We start from the raw sequence: 19,163 nt of genomic DNA, 5'->3' as shown, positions 1-19,163 counted from the left end.
GTCCCTGTTTAGTTTGTCCAGTTCTTCCCAAACCCCTGATGCCCCTCTCTGCTCCCCTGATGCCCCTCTCTCCTCCCCTGTGCTGCTCTTTCGTCCCCTGATGCCCCTCTCTCCTCTTCTGATTCCCCTCTCTCCTCCCCCGTTGCCCCTCTTTTCTAGGAGGTCAGAATGTTTGCTGGGTATGAGGGTATCGCAGGGTTCTACAGCCCTAAAAGCCCCGATAATGTGTATAGAAACAGCAGGGAACAGCTTTATACATTAAACGGGGTGAATAAACCCCATTATTCTTCTAACTTAATTTTGGATGAAATTTCTTGTTTTGCAAACATTTTCTACAATTCACAGTAATGAAGGTGAACGAGTTTGCCCTTCACAGGCATCCTGTTCTGCTGTTAATATCTATTTTATTAGGGTTTTTAGGGTAATTTCCTCCTGTTTAATGTGATTTTTATTAAAAATATACCTCGTGGGGGAGGGAGCAATGTAACAGATTTGGACCTTATTATTATTATTTATCATGGATAGATTATATCTAAAAGCACTAAATTTTGCTCGGGGTTCTACGTTGGGAGATTTTTGTTCTCTTTATCATGTTTTTTAAGTTATTTGGGAGTTTTATTAAGACCAATAAATGGACGCCAATACAATGTAACAGAATAAAGATTCATGTTTATTACATTCAGATTCGTACAAAATCGGTGCTCCCTCTCGCACATTTTTGGGGACGGTTGCAGTAATAACAAGCTGTTACTTTATGTGGGGTGATGCAGGCTTCAACAAGCTCTGATCAGCCTTTTTGGCAGCGTTCCAAGAAAATGTGCTTTAGGTACAAAGTGGGTACATGTGTTAAGCATTCAGCGTCCAATAAATCTAACAGGTGCTGCTTATTACATATTAGCGAAAACAAACTCCACAGATAAGAATCACGGACAGGGTGCAAGAGGTTACACACAGAAAAAGAGAAATAAAGGCTATAGTTAACCGTTGCAATGCCAGAGGTATCTATACTGAAAAAATCCTACCTCGGATCACTCTTAAGCTAAACTTATTAATAATATCTCTAAAAATCTTAACCAAAAGAGAGGATGAGGGAAATAAAAATCTCAAGGTTTCTGTGGACCTCCATTTACTTCTGCTGGGAGGCTGTTCCACGTAGCCACTGCCCCCTCAGTAAAGTAAATCTTCTTTACATTAAGTGTGACTTTATTACATTAAAAATGTACAAATCTCAGGGGTCCTATGGACCTCAAGTTTATGCTGCTGGGAGGGGAGGGGAGAGAGTGTGAGTGTGTGTGTTTTGGCAACAAATTTCACTTTCGAATAATAAAAAAAAATCATCGGAACAGAAAAGGGCAGGAAACAGAATTTGGAATCTGAAAATGTATGCGCCAAAAAGAGAAACTTTACTGAGAGGGTGGTAGATACGTGGGACAGCCTCTCAACAGAAGTGGTAGAGGGTAATACAGTGAGGGTATTAAACATACATGGGACAGGCATATGGCTCCTGAATCCTGAGAACAACAATCTCACGGGATCAGTTACAGCATCGTGACCACAAGCAGGGCGGCTAAAACCATCGCCGGGGAGCAGATCTTCATCTGGAGGCCGGTGGCTGGAAATAAAATAGAGAGTACGTGATTGGGGCGGAATTAATGGCGCTGATATATCATAAAAACAACAGTCTCTCTCATTTCTTACCGGAATTAAAGGGGCAGTCGCTGGAATTGCACCTTTTTTCTGTAAAACATTAAATGCCGGATTAGACAAAGTGCCTTAAACTCTGAAGCCGACTATTTGCCTGCAAGAAAGGGGCAAATCGGTAAAAAGCCCAGGCGCAAAAATAACGGCTTTCCCCTATCCAGGGTAACCATGGCTCCTTCCCCATGATTCTTTTTCTAGCTTTTATATATTAAATGAAATAATTGAACATATTATTTTCTCCCAGGAACCCCTTCAACAACTTCAATACTATGTTAACTCCTTTTATCTCTTTCTGGAGATGAAGCATTAAGAAAATGTCACTTTCTCCATTAATTATTATAAAAATGTAGATTTTCTTAATTTCTTTGGGAAAAGATCTGACTCTCTCTCCTGCATCAGATTTTGGAGTTTGAACCCGTCCCGGTCCCTTGGGTGGGAGAGAAGGTGTAACATTGGGGGGTCTCACAACCACTCACATGTTTATACTGTAGTGGGGGGCTTCAGTTTCTGTGATGAGAGTAGGAGTAGCACACCAGTACCAGCCAACTGGGAAAGGTGCCATCCGGGACAGGCACCATCAGTAAATGCGGCCACTTCGCTGGTAGCCATTCCTCACAGTATTCAGCACAGGGACCCACACCATACAGTAACACCCACATACTCCATATACTGACACACACTCACGCTAACATCATACGCTTACACCTACTGACACACACCACAGCAGTAAACACTAACACACACTCATGCTAACAGGATACACTCACCCACACACTTTAGCCCCATATGTTTACACACACACTCATGCTAACCCCATAGGACTAATACATAAGCTGTGACACCATACAGTAACACACTTATACCTTACACTCACACCAACACTCACATACACACACATTCACTCTAACACCATGCAATTACACACACATAACATGCTCTCCAACACCATACACTAACATACACTCACTCTCTCACTCAGTCAGTCCATCCATCCCTTGTTAGCTCATGCGCAGAACCCTGTCTTCAGTGCACCTTGCACCAGCACCCATCTTAGTGCAGGGACCTCTGTCTGCCAGGAGAGACTCGGCTTACACGTCAACTCAGCTGAGTAAGCTCATGTCCAATTTAGTCTGGGTTGTCCACCTCTAATCACATGTATGGATCTTTCTGCAGATTAACAATAACTGAGGGATAACAGAATGGGGAGGAAAAATGACACATATCGTAAAATTACATGGGTTTTGTAACTGTATAGAACCAAAACTTTTGATTTTAGGATTTGGGTAAAATGACGGATTTGCTTTAATTTTCTCACTTATTTTGATACAAATGGATGGAAGGTAAACTATAAATTCTGTAAATTTTCATTTATTCCTGCAATCCCTTACACTCCACCCGTATTGGAACGATGGCCCAAATTATATGAAAGCTCATACCTTTCACAAACTCGCAGTTGTAGACACTGAACTTCCCCAAAGACTCTAAATCTATGGAGTTTTTCCCGTTTTCCTCTGTAAATTGGGTCACATTGAATTTTTCAAACGGTGGGATCAGCACCTCTCCCTCCCCTGGGTATATTGAGAACTTTTGGATGTTGACACCGTAGCAGGTTCGGATGTTGAAGAAAGTGTCATTTCCGAACACTGAAGTGGCATACTTCTTAACTGAAGAAGACGTGAACTGGCCGAAACGGATCGGTTTCCGTACCTCGGTTTTGAACCAAACCCCCCGGGTTCCTCTGAACACTTTGTGGCATTTGTGGGTCTCAAAGGAGTCCAACACCTGGAGGGCTTTTGTTAGATAGTAGTGAAGAACCTTAAAGTTGAAGTTGTTCAGGTAATTTTGTCTCGATTGGCCAGCCGTCCTCACAGCTTCGTTGAAGGTCTTGTAAAGATCATTCATGGTATAAGCCAATAACGCAATGGCGTACTCATCTTTGAACCCCCGGGGGACCTTTACAGACTTCTTTCTTTCATTCCAAGTCTGGTTAGCTTTATCCCAGCCCTTGGCGAACTTCTTGTTTAAAGAATACTCTGTCTGACGCAGCTGATGGATCTCAGCCTCCATGATATCACTGCATCCATTGTACTGGTCATCATAGGAAGACAGCGCCATGTCAAGAGCAGTCTCTTTAGATGACAGGACATTTCTCTCGGACTTCAGTCTGACTCCCACCTACCAGAAATACATACATCGTCTAACAAATATACCGTATTTGCTCGATTATAAGACGACCCTGATTATAAGACGACCCCCCAAAATCTGAATATTAACTTAGGAAAAAAAGAAAAAGCCTGAATATAAGACGACCCTAAAGGAAAAAAGTTTTACCAGTAAATGTTAATTCATGTAAACTATTTTTTTAATAAAAGCTATGATTGAGAAAAATATTTTTTTTGTTTTTATTTCTTGTATTTTCCAACCTGTCCCCCAGTTACGCACATCTGCCCCCCAGGCTTGCCACTCCAATATGGCACTGTGGCCCATGATATGCCTTTTAACCCTCTATATGCCACTGTGCCCCATGGTATGCCTTTTGACCCCCTATGTGCCACTCTGCCTCCAGAAATGCCTTATACCCCTCTATCCCATTCTGGCATTTAGGGGGTTAAAATGCATATTATGGGGCAGAGTGGCATATAGGGAGGTATAAGGCATTTCAGGAGGCAGAGTGCTCTATTAAATGCCCCCTTAACGCCACTCCAGAAATGCCCTATGCCCCCATTTAACACACACACACCCTATACCCCCATTTCACTAACACACACACACACACACACACCCTATACCCCCATTTAACTAACTAACACACACACACACTCTCTCCCCCCCCCCCTCTCTCACCCCCCTTCCCCCGCTCTCCCCCCTCTCTTACCGGTGCTTCCAGCCGGGGCAGCGGGTTGACGTCGCCTTCTGCTGCAGCCGGAAGGAGGTGTGGCTGGCAGCGGGGGTTTGTATGCGTCTGTCGCGTATACTTTCCCCGGCTGTCAGAGATCAGAGTTCCCGGCACCGGTGCGGGGAACTCTGATCTCTGACAGTCGGGGAAGGTCTATGCAACGGACGCAGACAACCCCCGCTGCTAGCCACACCTCCTTCCGGCTGCAGCGGACGTTGTCTACGCGGATCGCGTAGACGTCAACCCGCTGCCCCGGCAACACAGCAGGAAGCACCGGTAAGTGTGTGTATGATGGGGGGGGGGTGAGACAGGAGGATCCAGGTCCCCTGCAGCGGTGCGGGGGATCTGGATCTTAGTCTCCTAATCAGACCTCTATTTGAGGTCTGATTAGAAGACGACCCCGATTAGAAGACGAGGGGTATTTTTCAGAGCATTTGCTCTGAAAAAAACCTCGTCTTATAATCGAGCAAATACGGTATTTAATTCTGCATATGGTACATAAATCACTTCTTAATGCACTGAATATATGATGTCTTCACCCAACTCTGAGCCCAACCCTATGAGGCCATGAATTAAACATCGAGCAGCTGATCCCTGATGTCAAATGAAATACAAAATGCCAAGTCAGCTTCAAACACCGAACCCTGGACCCAGCAGGGTCGAGCTTTTTAGTACTGAATGCAGATTTCTTGCAATGTTACTGTGTTACTGAATGTTTCTGCTGCTAATTGTGTAATTTGTATCACTTACTATGTTACATTTTTGTATATAGAGTCAGGAGACACAAATCACAGCTGGCAGTTACCTCTGACACACGTAGAGGTCCCATTGGTTGTGTTGTAATGGCCGGTGTTTGGATATCTGATCCCAGCCCAAATATAACCTTCTCTTAGCCTCCAACACACACAGAAGCCTCCTTGACGGGAATTTCTATCACCATAATAACTAAAATGTGTGAGACGTGGCGGCTTCTGCTCTGTTCAGCTACTGAACTTCCTAACAGAGATCCACTAAATGGACCCCCATGTGATCTCTTAAGAAGACCCAATAGAGAATGCAGAGCTCAGGGCAGTTATACCGTATTAGCAAACGCCAGCGACGCGGCAGACAGGACGATGACCATACGAGCCAAGCTGGTGGCCGGATTTCTCCTCCACATGTTCAGGATCAGCTTCTGTAACAAAAAGAGCAGCAAAGAGTCACATTTCCAAAATCTGTATTATCTTTATGCGTGGCCCTGTATATTGTATTGTTATGTTTAAGTGGATTAGCCTCCCAGCAGAGGTGGTAGAGGCTAATTACAGCAAGGGAATTTAAATATGCATGGGATATCTGCTCCTGAATCTAAGATGAAACCAACGTTGAGAAGCGATAATAAAAAGAGAGAGAGAAGAAAGAAGGTTAAGAGATGAAAGAGTAGTGAAAGAAGAAAAGAAGTGGTAATGAAGATGGATAGGAAATAAAGGAGAAAAAAAGAGGGACAAGTGAAAGAAAATAAAGTGAACAGATGATTTGGACAGAGAAAAAAAAAGGAAAAGCAAAAAAGAGAGAGACAGAAGAAAGAATTAGAGACGGAACTAAAACCGAGGAGGAGAGTGAAAGAGAGGGAAATAGAAGATGAGGTGTGACAGTTGTGTGATGGCTGTTAGGGTTGCTACCTAGCTGGTGGCAAACCTAAAGAAAGATGGTAGAAACCCTAAAGAAAGAAGACAGAGCGATTGGTGGAGAAGGTAGTGAGACATTGAGAGAGAAAGAGCGACAGAGCATGAGAGAGTGAAAATGTGAGAGCGTGAGTGAAAGTGAGTGAATTTGAGAGAGTGTGAGTAAGAGTGTGAGTAAGAGTGAGTGAAAGAGCATGAGAGAGTGAGTAAGAGCATGAATGAGAGTGAGTTAAAGTGTGAGAGAGTATGAGTTAGTGAGAGTGAAAAAGCAACAAACTGCAAAAATGATGATGGAAGATGGGACCCCGTCAATGTCTGGCTCAGTATATAGGAGTTATGTTGTACCACTATAACTGTCTGGCCGGCCTTAGAGGTGTGCGAGCTGTGCGGCTGCACAGGACGCCATGGCAGCAGGGGCGCCATGCGGCCGTCCCATCACCAAAGCCAGGGCCGTGCCGAGGCGGTAGGTAGAAAAGGAGAGAAAAGGGGCCCGAGTGGTCACACCTGAAAAAGTTTTTAGGAACCGCTTGGCCCGCTTTTGTCTCCTCCGCTCCCTAGCGCTACACTGACAGCAGTGGTGGGAGCTTGAGGCCTTCGTCGCAGTGCCGCGCTTCATGATGAGCGCCGGAATATGACGTCATATCCCGACGCTCAGCGGTGAAGCTGCATGTGCGCCGTGGCAGGACAGCGAGACTGAGGCCTTGCTCTCCCACCATAGGAGTTCACCAGGGTAAGTGGACTGCAAAGGGGGTGGGTAGATAGTAAGAAGGGGGGAGAGGGAGGAGATTGTGAGAAAGGGATGAGAGGGGGTAGATAGTGAGAAAAGGAAGAGATCATGAGAACGGGCGTAGTAAGAATCTTGAAAGAGAGTGAGAATGAGTAAGATAATGAATGAAGTAATGTGTGGATGAATTGTGTGAATGGGTGAGAGAATTAATGAATTAATGTGTGGATGAATTGTGTGAATGAATTAGAAAATTAATGAATTAATGTGTGGATGAATGGTGAGAATGAATTGTGAGAATTGATGAATATGTGTAAATGATTTGTGTGAATGAGTGAGAGAATGAATAATTGTGTGAAGGAATTCTGTAAATGACAGAGTGAATGAGTGAGTGACTGTATAAGTGTTTTGTGTGTGTCAAAGATGTATAAGAGGTTTGGGGAAAGGCAAAGATGGCACAAGCAGGGTGTTTGAGCTTTGCGGACCAAGATGGCATGGGCAGATTTATGGGACAAAGATGGCACCGGAAGGATGTTTATGGGACAAAGATGGCACAGGGCGGGCTGTTTGAGGACAAAGATGTCTTATGCTGGGCTGTTTGGGAACAAAAATGGCTCGCTATGGGCTGTAATTTGTGTGTGCTGGTCAAGTTCTATGTGGACACCAGGGCTGGCTTTGGGGTGTGCGACCTGTGATCTATGTCTGTAATTTAGTTTTTTTTTATCAATGCCTTTAATGCTGACTTTATATGCGATTTCCAGTTGATCTATACCTGTAAAGCTGGATTTGTGTGTTATTATGTTGATCTATATCTGATATGCTATGTTTCCATACATTATTTATGTATAAATGGGTTTGTATATCTTTAGTTGATCTATACCTACAGTGCTGTTTCCATGTGTCTATACCTGCAAAGCTGGGTCTGTGTGTAATTCTGTTGGACTAGACCTGCAATGCTATACACACAAGTGTTGTTTACATGTGTTGTTTATTTGATCTATACCTGAACTACAGGGAGGAAGGAAAAGAGAGGTGTGGCATAGTGAATGAGGGGACAAGGGTCATGGTAGAGTCAGAAGGAGGAAAGACTGCACTGACTCTCACAGTCTTCCCCTAATCTGCAGTCAGTGTGGTAAATATATATCTTTTTTTTTGGTGTGGGAGCAGAGGGAGAGATTGCATGCTAGGGTGCGTGGAGGGAGTGCAGAGGAAATAATTTAATATTTAAAGGAAAAATGTTTTTGTTACACCTAAGGCCGACCCTGGGCTCAGTATACAGTGATGGGAGTTATGCTGTACCACCATCACTGTCTGACTCAGACAGACTGTGATCGGAGTATATAGTGGTGGGAGTTCTGCTGTACCACTGGATCACTATATAATGATATGAGTCATGCTGTACCACTTTATATGTCTGGCCGACTATATAATGATGGGAGTTGCAGTGTACCACTCTCAGGGAGTTCTTGTAACGAGAAGCCTGAAGGTCAATCTGCTAGTGATGAAGCACCGCTGGTGCGAAACGCGTTGAGTCTCTTCCCCGCCTTACGGGGGAGATCCTCCGACTGACTGAACTGTATTTAGGATGTAATTCGTATTCATTTACGGGGCTCCGGACCCAAATACATGAAATTCATATTTTTCCTTACCATTTTATACTGTATAGAGCTCAAAATGATAAGTTCTGTTATTTGGCTTTTTCCATACCGACCCCGTCTGCCTTCTTACCATTTAAACTATCCCCCCCCCCCGTTTAAACATTTTGGGTTCATTTCTTTGCGTTCTCAATGAAAGCAATCCGTTCGTACAAAGTCAGTGCTGCTAATTGGTCGGTGACCGATCAGCAGCCTTGGTAAAGTTTTAAAAAATTAATAAAATAATAATAAATAATAATAATAATAATAATAATAGAAAAAAGAAAAATGCATAAAAAAATAAAAAGAAAAGAAAAAAGTATAAAAGAGAAAAAAAAGTGTGCCAACAGGTTAGCAGCTGATCTGTCATGCAGGGGATCAGACATTATGGTGCATCCAGAAATCACCCCCCCCGCAAATAAAATCAATAACATTTACACCCAAAAATATGCAAATAAGAAAAATAAGAAAACAAAATATCCCACATATGATTATTTTCTTAGAAATGGCATTTTGCTTTCCCCGTGCAGCGCCTGCTTCTGTGGATTACAGCTCCGTGAACCGAGGTGATGATGAGGGTGATGAGAGTTGTGGCCCACAAAAGCGGCTGCACGAGGAAAGCAAAAGTTTGGCATCCTTGTTAAAATGTGTCTCTTTCACCTAAAGTGCGTGATGTATTAAAATTTAACCCTTTATTTTCTGTGCGCCCGCCTTACCCTGCTCAGAATAGGCGCTGGGGGGGTTTCTCTGCGGTTAAACGAAATCCGTGCAAACAGTCCTAAAAAAATATGGAAAGTTTGCTGAAAAGAAAAATGAAAAGTTTGGAAAAATGCCCATAAAAAATGGTATTTTCAAATTCTCCGATTTCCAATTAACAGGCAGAGAGTAGAAGCAGAAATTCTTTATTTGTGCAAAAAAAATAAAAATAAATTGAAGCAGGCGATCGAAATCACAGCAAACTGACCCAAAACAGTAACGCGCAGAGTGGTCTTATTTCTACCCTCTGCATATCATTACCCCTCCCCCGCTATCTGCCCCAGCGGTGTGCAGGGCCAGCGGTTTCTAGTTCAGAGCGGCTTCTTCATGCTTTTCCAGGTACTTTTCCATTCCAGCAGAACCTTCTAGAGTAACCCATGGCCTTCACGGGTCAGTTCCGAAAGCCTTTGCACTATATGCTATGATTAACTCCTTCACGGCTTCTATGGGGACGCGTGGGCCGCTTCGCGGGATACAGGATCAGATATCAGACGTTATTTTATTCTGAGGGTTTATTAGTAGACGGCATACAGGAATATATTGATGACATCATCAGTAGGCGTCACCACGGGTTTGTGAAGAACAGATCACGTCAGAGCTATTTAATTGCACTTTATGATGTTTTGAGTAAATGTATAGATCAGGGGGTCGCTGTAGATGTCGTCTTTTTAGATTTTGACTCCGTTGCGCCCCAGCGGTTATTTTATCAGATGGGACAAATAGGTTTTGGAGAACATGCCTGTGTTTGGATTAGAAATTGGCTCAGTGACAGCCTGCAAAGAGTTAATGGTAAATTCTCAAGCTGGACACCCGTGGTAAGTTGGGTGCCTCAGGGCTCTGTCTTGGGTCCGGATCTCTAACGTATTTATTAATGATCTTGCGATAGATAGAATAAGTGACAGATGAGATTCAATATAGATAAGTGTAAGGTTATGCACTTTGGTACCAGAAATAGGCGTTCAGCTTCCACTCTAATGGGAATTGCATTGGGAAAAGCAGAAAACGAGAAGGACTTGGGTGTAATTGTAGGCCAGAGACTGTCAGGGCCAGTAAGGTATCGGCATAAAGAGGAGAATTAAATCACGAGATGAATATATAATGTTACCTCTTTATAAAGCGATGGTGAGGCCTCACCTGGAATTTGCCGGGGAATTCTGGGCACCGGTTTTTAAGAAGGATGTTCTAGAGCTGCAGAGGAGGCTACAACGTTAATTAGAGGAATGGAGAATTTTAGTTCTGAAGAAAGACTAGAAAAACTGAACTTGTTTTCACTTGTAAAGAGACGTCTAAGAGGTGATCTGATCACATTGCACAAATACATACAAGGTCAGGATAAACAGCTCTCTAGTGATCTATTCACCAAAAGGTCTCTACAAAAGACACGAGGAAAGGAGATTTCAGCATCAGCAGAGGAAAGGAGATTTCAGCATCAGCGGAGGAAAGGAGATTTCAGCATCAGCGGAGGAAAGGAGATTTCAGCATCAGCGGAGGAAAGGAGATTTCAGCATCAGCGGTGGAAAGGGTTCTTCACAGTAAGAAAATCAGAACATGGAGTTCTCTGCCGGAGGATGTTGTATTATGTAACTCTGGATATTTTTGGTAATTTTGGTAATTTTGTGGCATCATTGGTAATTGCCCCAAGTAGGGTTTTTTGCCTTCTTTTGGATCAACTTTAGAACTTGGCATGTTGAACTCGATGGACTGAAGTCTTTTTTTAACCTATTATACTGTATTATACTATATTATACTATACTTTACTGTATTATACTATATTATACTATACTTTACTGTATTATACTGTATTATACTATACGTTACTTTACTATTTTGGTTTCCTGAAGGCCACTTTTGAGTCAAGCAGTTAAGGACCGGCAGCTTAACTCACATCAATCACAGCATGTCTCATAGGATTGCATTCAGAATAAAACTCTACAGCTTGGCCATAGACACCATCAGGCCCCCAGCTCACAAGCAACCGGGGCCACAGGGGGCCACAGAAATGTCTGAGTGATGGGATCAGTCACAAAGCGACATCATGACCACAAGCAGGGCGGCTAAAACCATCGCCGGGGAGCAGATCTTCATCTGGAGGCCGGTGGCTGGAAGCAAAATAGAGAGTACGTGATTGGGGCGGAATTAATGGCGCTGATATATCATAAAATCCCAAATGTAACGGTGACCAAATCTTTCACTGAGTGCCGCGGCCGGTTATTATCTATCCGCACTCTCTATGGGACCAAAACGACAATATCCACTGTGTGTTAAAAAATAACAAATGGATAAAGGGTTAAAAACTTTGATACTTAAAATTCTTAACGGGGTTAATGTACCCCGCACCGCAGGGGCTCTTATCAGCGGGTACAACCGTCTCTCTCATTTCTTACCGGAATTAAAGCGGCAGTCTCTGGATTTGCATCTTCTTTCTGTAAAACATTAAATGCCGGATTAGACAAAAATTCTGAAGCCGACTATTTTCCTGCAAGAAAGGGGCAAATCGGTAAAAAGCCCAGGCACAAAAATAACAGCTAACCCTTTAAATGAATTACCCCCCCCCCGGGCTGCAAATTCATTGAAGGATCATCAGCATTATTTTTAATTCTTATACAATAAAGAAAATAGAAGTCAATTTAAAATCTCATTAATATCTTATTATCAAAAATCACTAAAAAAAATTAATAAATAATTCTATGAAATCTGCTTTGTCCCTGCAGCACCCAAACCCACATGAATAATATATTATCTATGTATATTTTATCTAAGTATATATGTATGTAAGTATAGATATATATATATATATATATATATATATGTGTGTGTGTGTGTATGTATGTATGTATGTATGTATATATGTATGTATGTATGTATATATAGATAGATAGATATATGTATGTATTTATATGTATATATAAGTATGTATGTGTTTATGTATATGGATTTGATTTGGTTCCCGAGTGGCAATTTGTTTTGGTTGTTTTTCTGCATCAGATTTTGGAGTTTGAACCCGTCCCGGTCCCTTGGGTGCGAGAGGAGGTGGAAAATTTGGGGGTCTCACAATCCCTCACATGCTTATACTGCAGTGGGGGCTTCTGTGAGAACTCATAATCCATTATGCCTGTTAGCTGTTTGTTATTTGGTTATTGCGTCGCCTAGTGGTTGTAAAGCATATTGCAATGTGACATTTATTTTAGGTGTTTGGTGCCCTCTGCTGGCTTTTAGTGGTATTATTCCTGTCTTCACTATTGGAAGGCTCTCCTCGCTTATATGCAAATTAAGTGATGTTATAAATGTGAGGCGTGGGTTGCACTTATATCATACTCACTAACTTTGCATGTACTGTTCTTCTGTGTAATACATTTTCAGCATGTTACCGTTATTTCACCATCATGTTAAGTGTATTTTGCGGGTGTTGATTTGGGTCACCTTAATGCATTAGGTGGCTTTGGAGATACACATTGTGTTGTCACAAGGAGAATGGATTATTAGTTGGGGTTTGGTTTGTTGTTAGGCTTTGGTGTTTCCTTGCAACCGGGTGCCTCTGCGTTGCTTAATGTGAAGCTTAATGGTAGGTGTTGTGTAGAGAATTGGCGCTGGTGTCAGCCATGGACTTTTGACGCTTGGTGCCTTTTTGATTTTATTCTTCAGATGAGTTTAAATAAAGGGAAGTCCCTTTGTGAAAATGGTGTTAACCTATAGTTGTAGAAGAAGACTTGTTCTTAGGCCTGGCTGCACTTGAAGGTCAACCATTCTGTTCTGCTGCCTTTCCCTGAAGATGACGGTTAAGGTTTGTGTAAATGACCGGTGTAAATGACCCGGTAGGTACTCCCTTGTCATACAGGGTGAGTTCTGATCCATGACAGATTCAATTTGTGTGATAAGAGTAGGACTAGCAAGCCAACACTAGCCAAATGGGATATGAGCAATCCGGGACAGGAACCACAAGTGAATGTGTTCACTTCCCTGGTAGTTACCACACTCAGTATTTGTCACAGGGACCCACATCATACATTAACATACACACACTCCATATGCTAACATCATATGCTAACACATAGATACCAGCACCAAATATTAACACATACACTCATGCTAATGCCATAGGACTAGTAAATACACTCTACCACCATATAGTAATTATACATGCTCGCTAATGTCATACGGTAACACACACATTCGCTCTAACACCATTCACTCATACAATTATGTACACACTCATACACTTACCCATTCATTCTTTCCCTCTCCCATCATTATTGCAGTGAGCAACAGTGCTACTTCCACATGTAACGCATATTGTGTGACCCAGCTGGGTTGTGCTCTTATCTTGATGGAAGGGGAGACTATAAATTCTGTAAGTTTTCACTTATTCCTGCAATCCCTTACACTCGACCCGTATTGGAATGATGGCCCAAATTATATAAAAGCTCATACCTTTCACAAACTCGCAGTTGTAGACACTAGACTTCTCCAAAGACTGTAAATTTATGACGTTTTTCTCCTTTTCCTTGGTAAATTGGGTCACCTTGAATTTTTCAAACGGTGGGATCAGCACCTCTTCCTCCCCTGGGAAAAATGAGAAGTTTCGGATGTTGACACCGTAGCAGGTTTGGATGTTGAAGAAAGTGTCCTCTCCGAACAGTAAAGCGCTCTGGTCGTTAACTGAAGAAGACGTGAACTGGCCGAAACGGATCGGTTTCCGTGTATCGGTTTGGAAGCGAACCCCCCGGATCCCTCTAAACACTTTGTGGCAATTGGGGGTCTCCACGGAGTCCAACACCTGGAGGGCTTTTGTTAGATAGTAATGAAGAACCTTAAAGTTGAAGTTGTTCAGGTAATATTGTCTCGATTGGCCAGCCTTCCTCACAGCTTCGTTGAAGGTCTTGTGAAGAGGTCCATTCATGGTATAAGCAAATAACGCAATGGCGTACTCATCGTTGAACCCCCGGGGGACCTCTACAGACTTCTTTCTTTCATTCCATTTGAGGGAAGCTATATCCCAGCCCTCGGCGAACTCCTTGTTTAAAGAATACTCTGTCTGAAACAGTTGATGGATCTCAGCCTCCATGATATCACTGCATCCATTGTACTGGTCATCATAGGAAGACAGCGCCATGTCAAGAGCAGTCTCTTTAGACGACAGGACATTTCTCTCGGACTTCAGTCTGACTCCCACCTACCAGAAATACATACATCGTCCAACAAATATATTTAATCCTGCATACGGTACATAAATCACTTCTTAATGAACATATGGTGCCCACTCTTCTTCCCTCCTCATAACTTAGCAAGGGGAAGCTAAAATGATAAACTAATTTCTAATTAATATATGTAGGTTTCTCATTTATTTTCGTTTATTTTGTTGGGGGGGCCCCCCCGCCCCCCCCGCCCCCCCGATGTGATCTTTAAAGAAGACCCAATAGAGAAGGCAGAGCTCAGGGCAGTTATACCGTATTAGCAAACGCCAGCGACGCGGCAGACAGGACGATGACCACATGAGCCAAGCTGGTGGCCGGATTTCTCGTCCACATGTTCAGGATCAGCTTCTGTAACAAAAAGAGCAGCAAAGAGTCACATTTCCAAAATCCATGTTCTCTTCATGCGGGACCCTTTATAATGTATTGTTATGTTTAAGTGGATCAGCCTCCAAGCAGAAGCAAGGGAATTTAAACGTGCATGGGATAGACATATGGCTCCTGAATCTAAGACGAGACGAACATGGAGAAGCGATAATAAAAAGAGAGAGAAAAGAAATAAGGTTAAAAGATTAAATAGGTAGTGAAGAAAGAAAAGAAGTGGCAATGTAGAAAAGAAACAAAGGGAAAAAGAGGAAGAAAGGAAAAAAGAAAAAGTAAACATTTGATGGGGACGGAGAAAAACAAAGAGAGACGGAAAGACAGGAGAAAGATAAAGAGACAACAAAAACAGAAGAGGAGAGTGAAAGGAAGGGAAGTAGAAGATGAGTGTGAAGTGTTATTGTTTTTATAAGCATGAGGCTTGGCGGTTGGGTGTGATAACTGGTAGGGTTGCTACCTAAAAGACAGAAGAAGCAAGAAGTGGAGCAGTGACAAACGAGCCTGGGACGTGGAGTACTTGGTGGAGAAGGTAGGGGGACATTGAGAGAAAAAGGGTGACTGAGCATAAGAGTGAGTGAGAGAGTGAGTAAGAGTCATTGAGAGTGTGAGAGAGCATGAATAAGTGAGTGAAAGGGAAAACGCAACAAAATGCAAACAAAAATGATGATGGAAGATGTGAGTTATGCTGTACCACCCTCAATGTCCGACTCTGTATATAGTGGAATGAAAATACATGCTGTACAAGTATAATGGAAATGATGCTGTACAAGTGGAACATTATACAATGATAGGAGTTATGATGTACCACCCTCAGTGTCTGGATCACTATATAATGATAGGAGTTATGATGTACCACCCTCAGTGTCTGGATCACTATATAATGATAGGCGTTATGATGTACCACCCTCAGTGTCTGGATCACTATAAAATAACAGGAGTAATGTTGTACCACTGTCTGTGTCTGAATCAATCAATCTTGTAGGTTAAGTGCCCCACCCCCTTTTGTGGCTCCACCCTTGCCGACTTATAACTATGGCTGGTATTTTTTCGAGGAAAAGGTGGTAACCCTAGCAGGGTCTGGGTTTCTAACTATCCCTTTAACAGCTGAGGTTCCCAGAACCGGGCAGCACGTCGCACACAGATTATATGGAACATGACACACAGAGTGTGGAAAAAAACATTGTGCAACAAAAACAAAAGCAAAGTGCGTTTGATGCAAAAAATGGGCGATTAGTCATTTCTTAAAACTTGTGATTTCTTTTTATAGACGAAAAAATATCTGCTGACAACTCAAAAAGTGTGATCCGTAAACAGAACGTTTGCAGGAGAGGAGAGCGTCTCACCCCACCCTCCACTCCCTGCACATTATGGAGGGACCACAGCAGAAGCTTCTCCAGCAAGAAGGGCTGAGCTGGCCCCTGTATAATGTATAGTTGAATCAGCGAACCGGCCCCCTGTATAATGTATAGTTAAATCAGCGAGCCGGCCCCCTGTATAATGTATAGTTTAATCAGCAAGCCGGCCCCTGTATAATGTATATTATAAAGTAAAACTTTTTGATTATTTCTCAGGATTTTGTGGCAGGTAATGTTACCGATCTGTAAAGGGTTAACCAGATACGGTTGCTGGGATTCGATGCTTAGGATAAACTAAAGAGAAGCAGAGCTATTGGGATTTATTGAATTAGATACAATGTATCTCGGCGTCTCCGTTACAGTCTGACGGATGGTTGTTATTCGGTTGGTTTATCTCCAGTTACTTTTATCTCCAGTTACTTTTATCTCCAGGTACTTTTATCTCCAGTTACTTTTCTCTCCAGTTACTTTTCTCTCCAGTTACTTTTCTCTCCAGGTACTTTTATCTCCAGGTACTTTTATCTCCAGTTACTTTTCTCTCCAGTTACTTTTCTCTCCAGTTACTTTTCTCTCCAGGTACTTTTATCTCCAGGTACTTTTATCTCCAGTTACTTTTCTCTCCAGTTACTTTTCTCTCCAGTTACTTTTCTCTCCAGGTACTTTTATCTCCAGGTACTTTTATCTCCAGTTACTTTTCTCTCCAGTTACTTTTCTCTCCAGGTACTTTTATCTCCAGGTACTTTTATCTCCAGGTACTTTTATCTCCAGGTACTTTTATCTCCAGGTTGAGTCTCCTGTCCCAGGAAGTATTTGGTAAACAGAGCGATTTCTCACACATATAATACCCCCGAGAGTCCTCTGCGGGGTTAATTCAGACATCCCCCCCCGGACAATGTTTCACTTACTTACCCCGCAGGTGAATATGTAGACAGTGGGCTTCCCCCTGATCTCCGCGGGGCTCTGTGTCCGGACCCCCGACCCCCCCGCCGGTGGCTGCGACGCTCGCCGTGAGGTTGGGATATTTTAGGAAGACTGAGTAGCTTTCTTTTTTTAGAAACACAAATGTTGGATGAGCCGGGACTCGCTGTCAGCACGATCTGCACATCCGCAGATTAACCCAGCAGGTCAGAATTCATCATTCAAAGTGTGGACCAAAGAGGTCTCTGCTGGGTTTATCAAACAGAAGTCAATACATCGCGGGAGAACATGTGTATTTACTGAGAAATACAGGCAAACTCACCTTAATGCCCACTCACTCCAACACCATACACTTACACACACTCACTCCAACACCATACACTTACACACACTCACTCCAACACCATACACTTACACCTACACACTCACTCCAACACCATATACTTACACACACTCACTCCAACACCCTACACTTACACACACACACTCACTCCAACACCGTACACTTACACACACACACTCACTCCAACACCGTACACTTACACACACTCACTCCAACACCATACACTTACACACACACACTCACTCACTCCAACACCATACACTTACACATACATACACATACTCTTCCCCTCTCCTAGGGGCACTAACCATAGTCTCACACCATACACTAACACACATTCATGGAGATACCATACACTCCAACACCACACAATCCCACAGACTAACAGCTTACATTCATACACACTAACACACATTCACTCTAACAGCATACACACAAGCACTCTCCAACACATAAGCTCATTCACACTATACATTTACACAAACACACACTCACTATCACAGAGACAGCAGGCGTTATACACACTCGTTGTGAATTTCATATTTCGGGAAATTTTATTGCAATAATATTAATAAGTCACATTTTTTCTTTTTTTTTCTGGTTGGATAATCACCATTTAATCACCCAGGGGATCCGTCTGCACTGTTACCAACCACAGGGTTATTTAAAGCGCAACCCCCCCCACACTGATTTTTTTCAGATTAAAATAAGTTTTCAGAAATATTGGGGGTTATATCACTGTATACAGTGCTGGGGGGTTATATTACTGTATACAGTGCTGGGGGGTTATATTACTGTATACAGTGCTGGGGGGTTATATTACTGTATACAGCGCTGGGGGTTATATTACTGTATACAGTGCTGGGGGGTTATATTACTGTATACAGTGCTGGGGGGTTATATTACTGTATACAGCGCTGGGGGTTATATTACTGTATACAGTGCTGGGGGTTATATTACTGTATACAGTGCTGGGGGTTATATTACTGTATACAGTGCTGGGGGGTTATATTACTGTACACAGTGCTGGGGGGTATATTACTGTATACAGTGCTGGGGGGTTATATTACTGTATACAGCGCTGGGGGGTTATATTACTGTATACAGTGCTGGGGGGTTATATTACTGTATACAGCGCTGGGGGGTTATATTACTGTATACAGTGCTGGGGGTTATATTACTGTATACAGCGCTGGGGGTTATATTACTGTATACAGTGCTGGGGGTTATATTACTGTATACAGTGCTGGGGGGTATATTACTGTAGACAGCGCTGGGGGGTTATATTACTGTATACAGCGCTGGGGTTATATTACTGTATACAGCGCTGGGGGTTATATTACTGTATACAGCGCTGGGGGGTTATATTACTGTATACAGCGCTGGGGGTTATATTACTGTATACAGCGCTGGGGGGTTATTACTGTATACAGCACTGGGGGTTATATTACTGTATACAGCACTGGGGGTTATATTACTGTATACAGCGCTGGGGGGTATATTACTGTATACAGCGCTGGGGGTTATATTACTGTATACAGTGCTGGGGGTTATATTACTGTATACAGCGCTGGGGGTTATATTACTGTATACAGCGCTGGGGGG

General features: G+C 42.8%; 2 protein-coding genes across 2 annotated transcripts; both read right to left on the bottom strand.

Annotated features, from left to right (window-relative positions):
- Positions 1 to 1,355: 1,355 nt before the first annotated feature.
- Positions 1,356 to 17,308, bottom strand: LOC128474404 (erythroblast NAD(P)(+)--arginine ADP-ribosyltransferase-like). Its single transcript, XM_053456729.1, has 5 exons — positions 17,207 to 17,308; positions 5,676 to 5,771; positions 3,138 to 3,876; positions 1,699 to 1,737; positions 1,356 to 1,612 (listed from the first exon to the last, which is right to left on the bottom strand). The coding sequence occupies exons 2-5, from the start codon at positions 5,754 to 5,756 to the stop codon at positions 1,539 to 1,541; spliced, it is 933 nt and encodes a 310-aa protein (XP_053312704.1). The 5' UTR covers positions 5,757 to 5,771; positions 17,207 to 17,308; the 3' UTR covers positions 1,356 to 1,538.
- LOC128474403 (erythroblast NAD(P)(+)--arginine ADP-ribosyltransferase-like) lies at positions 11,191 to 17,274 on the bottom strand. Its single transcript, XM_053456728.1, has 5 exons — positions 17,207 to 17,274; positions 14,817 to 14,912; positions 13,801 to 14,542; positions 11,757 to 11,795; positions 11,191 to 11,471 (listed from the first exon to the last, which is right to left on the bottom strand). The coding sequence occupies exons 2-5, from the start codon at positions 14,895 to 14,897 to the stop codon at positions 11,389 to 11,391; spliced, it is 945 nt and encodes a 314-aa protein (XP_053312703.1). The 5' UTR covers positions 14,898 to 14,912; positions 17,207 to 17,274; the 3' UTR covers positions 11,191 to 11,388.
- Positions 17,309 to 19,163: the final 1,855 nt, after the last annotated feature.

Source organism: Spea bombifrons, chromosome 2, assembly GCF_027358695.1.
Source record: "Spea bombifrons isolate aSpeBom1 chromosome 2, aSpeBom1.2.pri, whole genome shotgun sequence".
In the NCBI taxonomy this organism is placed as follows: Eukaryota; Metazoa; Chordata; class Amphibia; order Anura; family Pelobatidae; genus Spea; species Spea bombifrons.
The sequence above is the reverse complement of the archived record's forward strand: the minus strand, read 5'-3'. Positions and strand labels throughout refer to the sequence as shown.

Excerpts from the sequence above, each read along its gene's own strand:
- LOC128474404 (XM_053456729.1), bottom strand. The coding sequence starts at position 5,756 with ATGTGGAGGAGAAATCCGGCCACCAGCTTGGCTCGTATGGTCATCGTC. Across the intron at positions 3,877-5,675 it reads CGCTGGCGTTTGCTAATACG|GTGGGAGTCAGACTGAAGTC; the intron begins GTATAACTGCCC and ends TATTTCTGGTAG. Across the intron at positions 1,613-1,698 it reads CGACTGCCCCTTTAATTCCG|CCACCGGCCTCCAGATGAAG; the intron begins GTAAGAAATGAG and ends TTTTATTTCCAG.
- LOC128474403 (XM_053456728.1), bottom strand. The coding sequence starts at position 14,897 with ATGTGGACGAGAAATCCGGCCACCAGCTTGGCTCATGTGGTCATCGTC. Across the intron at positions 14,543-14,816 it reads CGCTGGCGTTTGCTAATACG|GTGGGAGTCAGACTGAAGTC; the intron begins GTATAACTGCCC and ends TATTTCTGGTAG. Across the intron at positions 11,472-11,756 it reads AGACTGCCGCTTTAATTCCG|CCACCGGCCTCCAGATGAAG; the intron begins GTAAGAAATGAG and ends TTTTGCTTCCAG.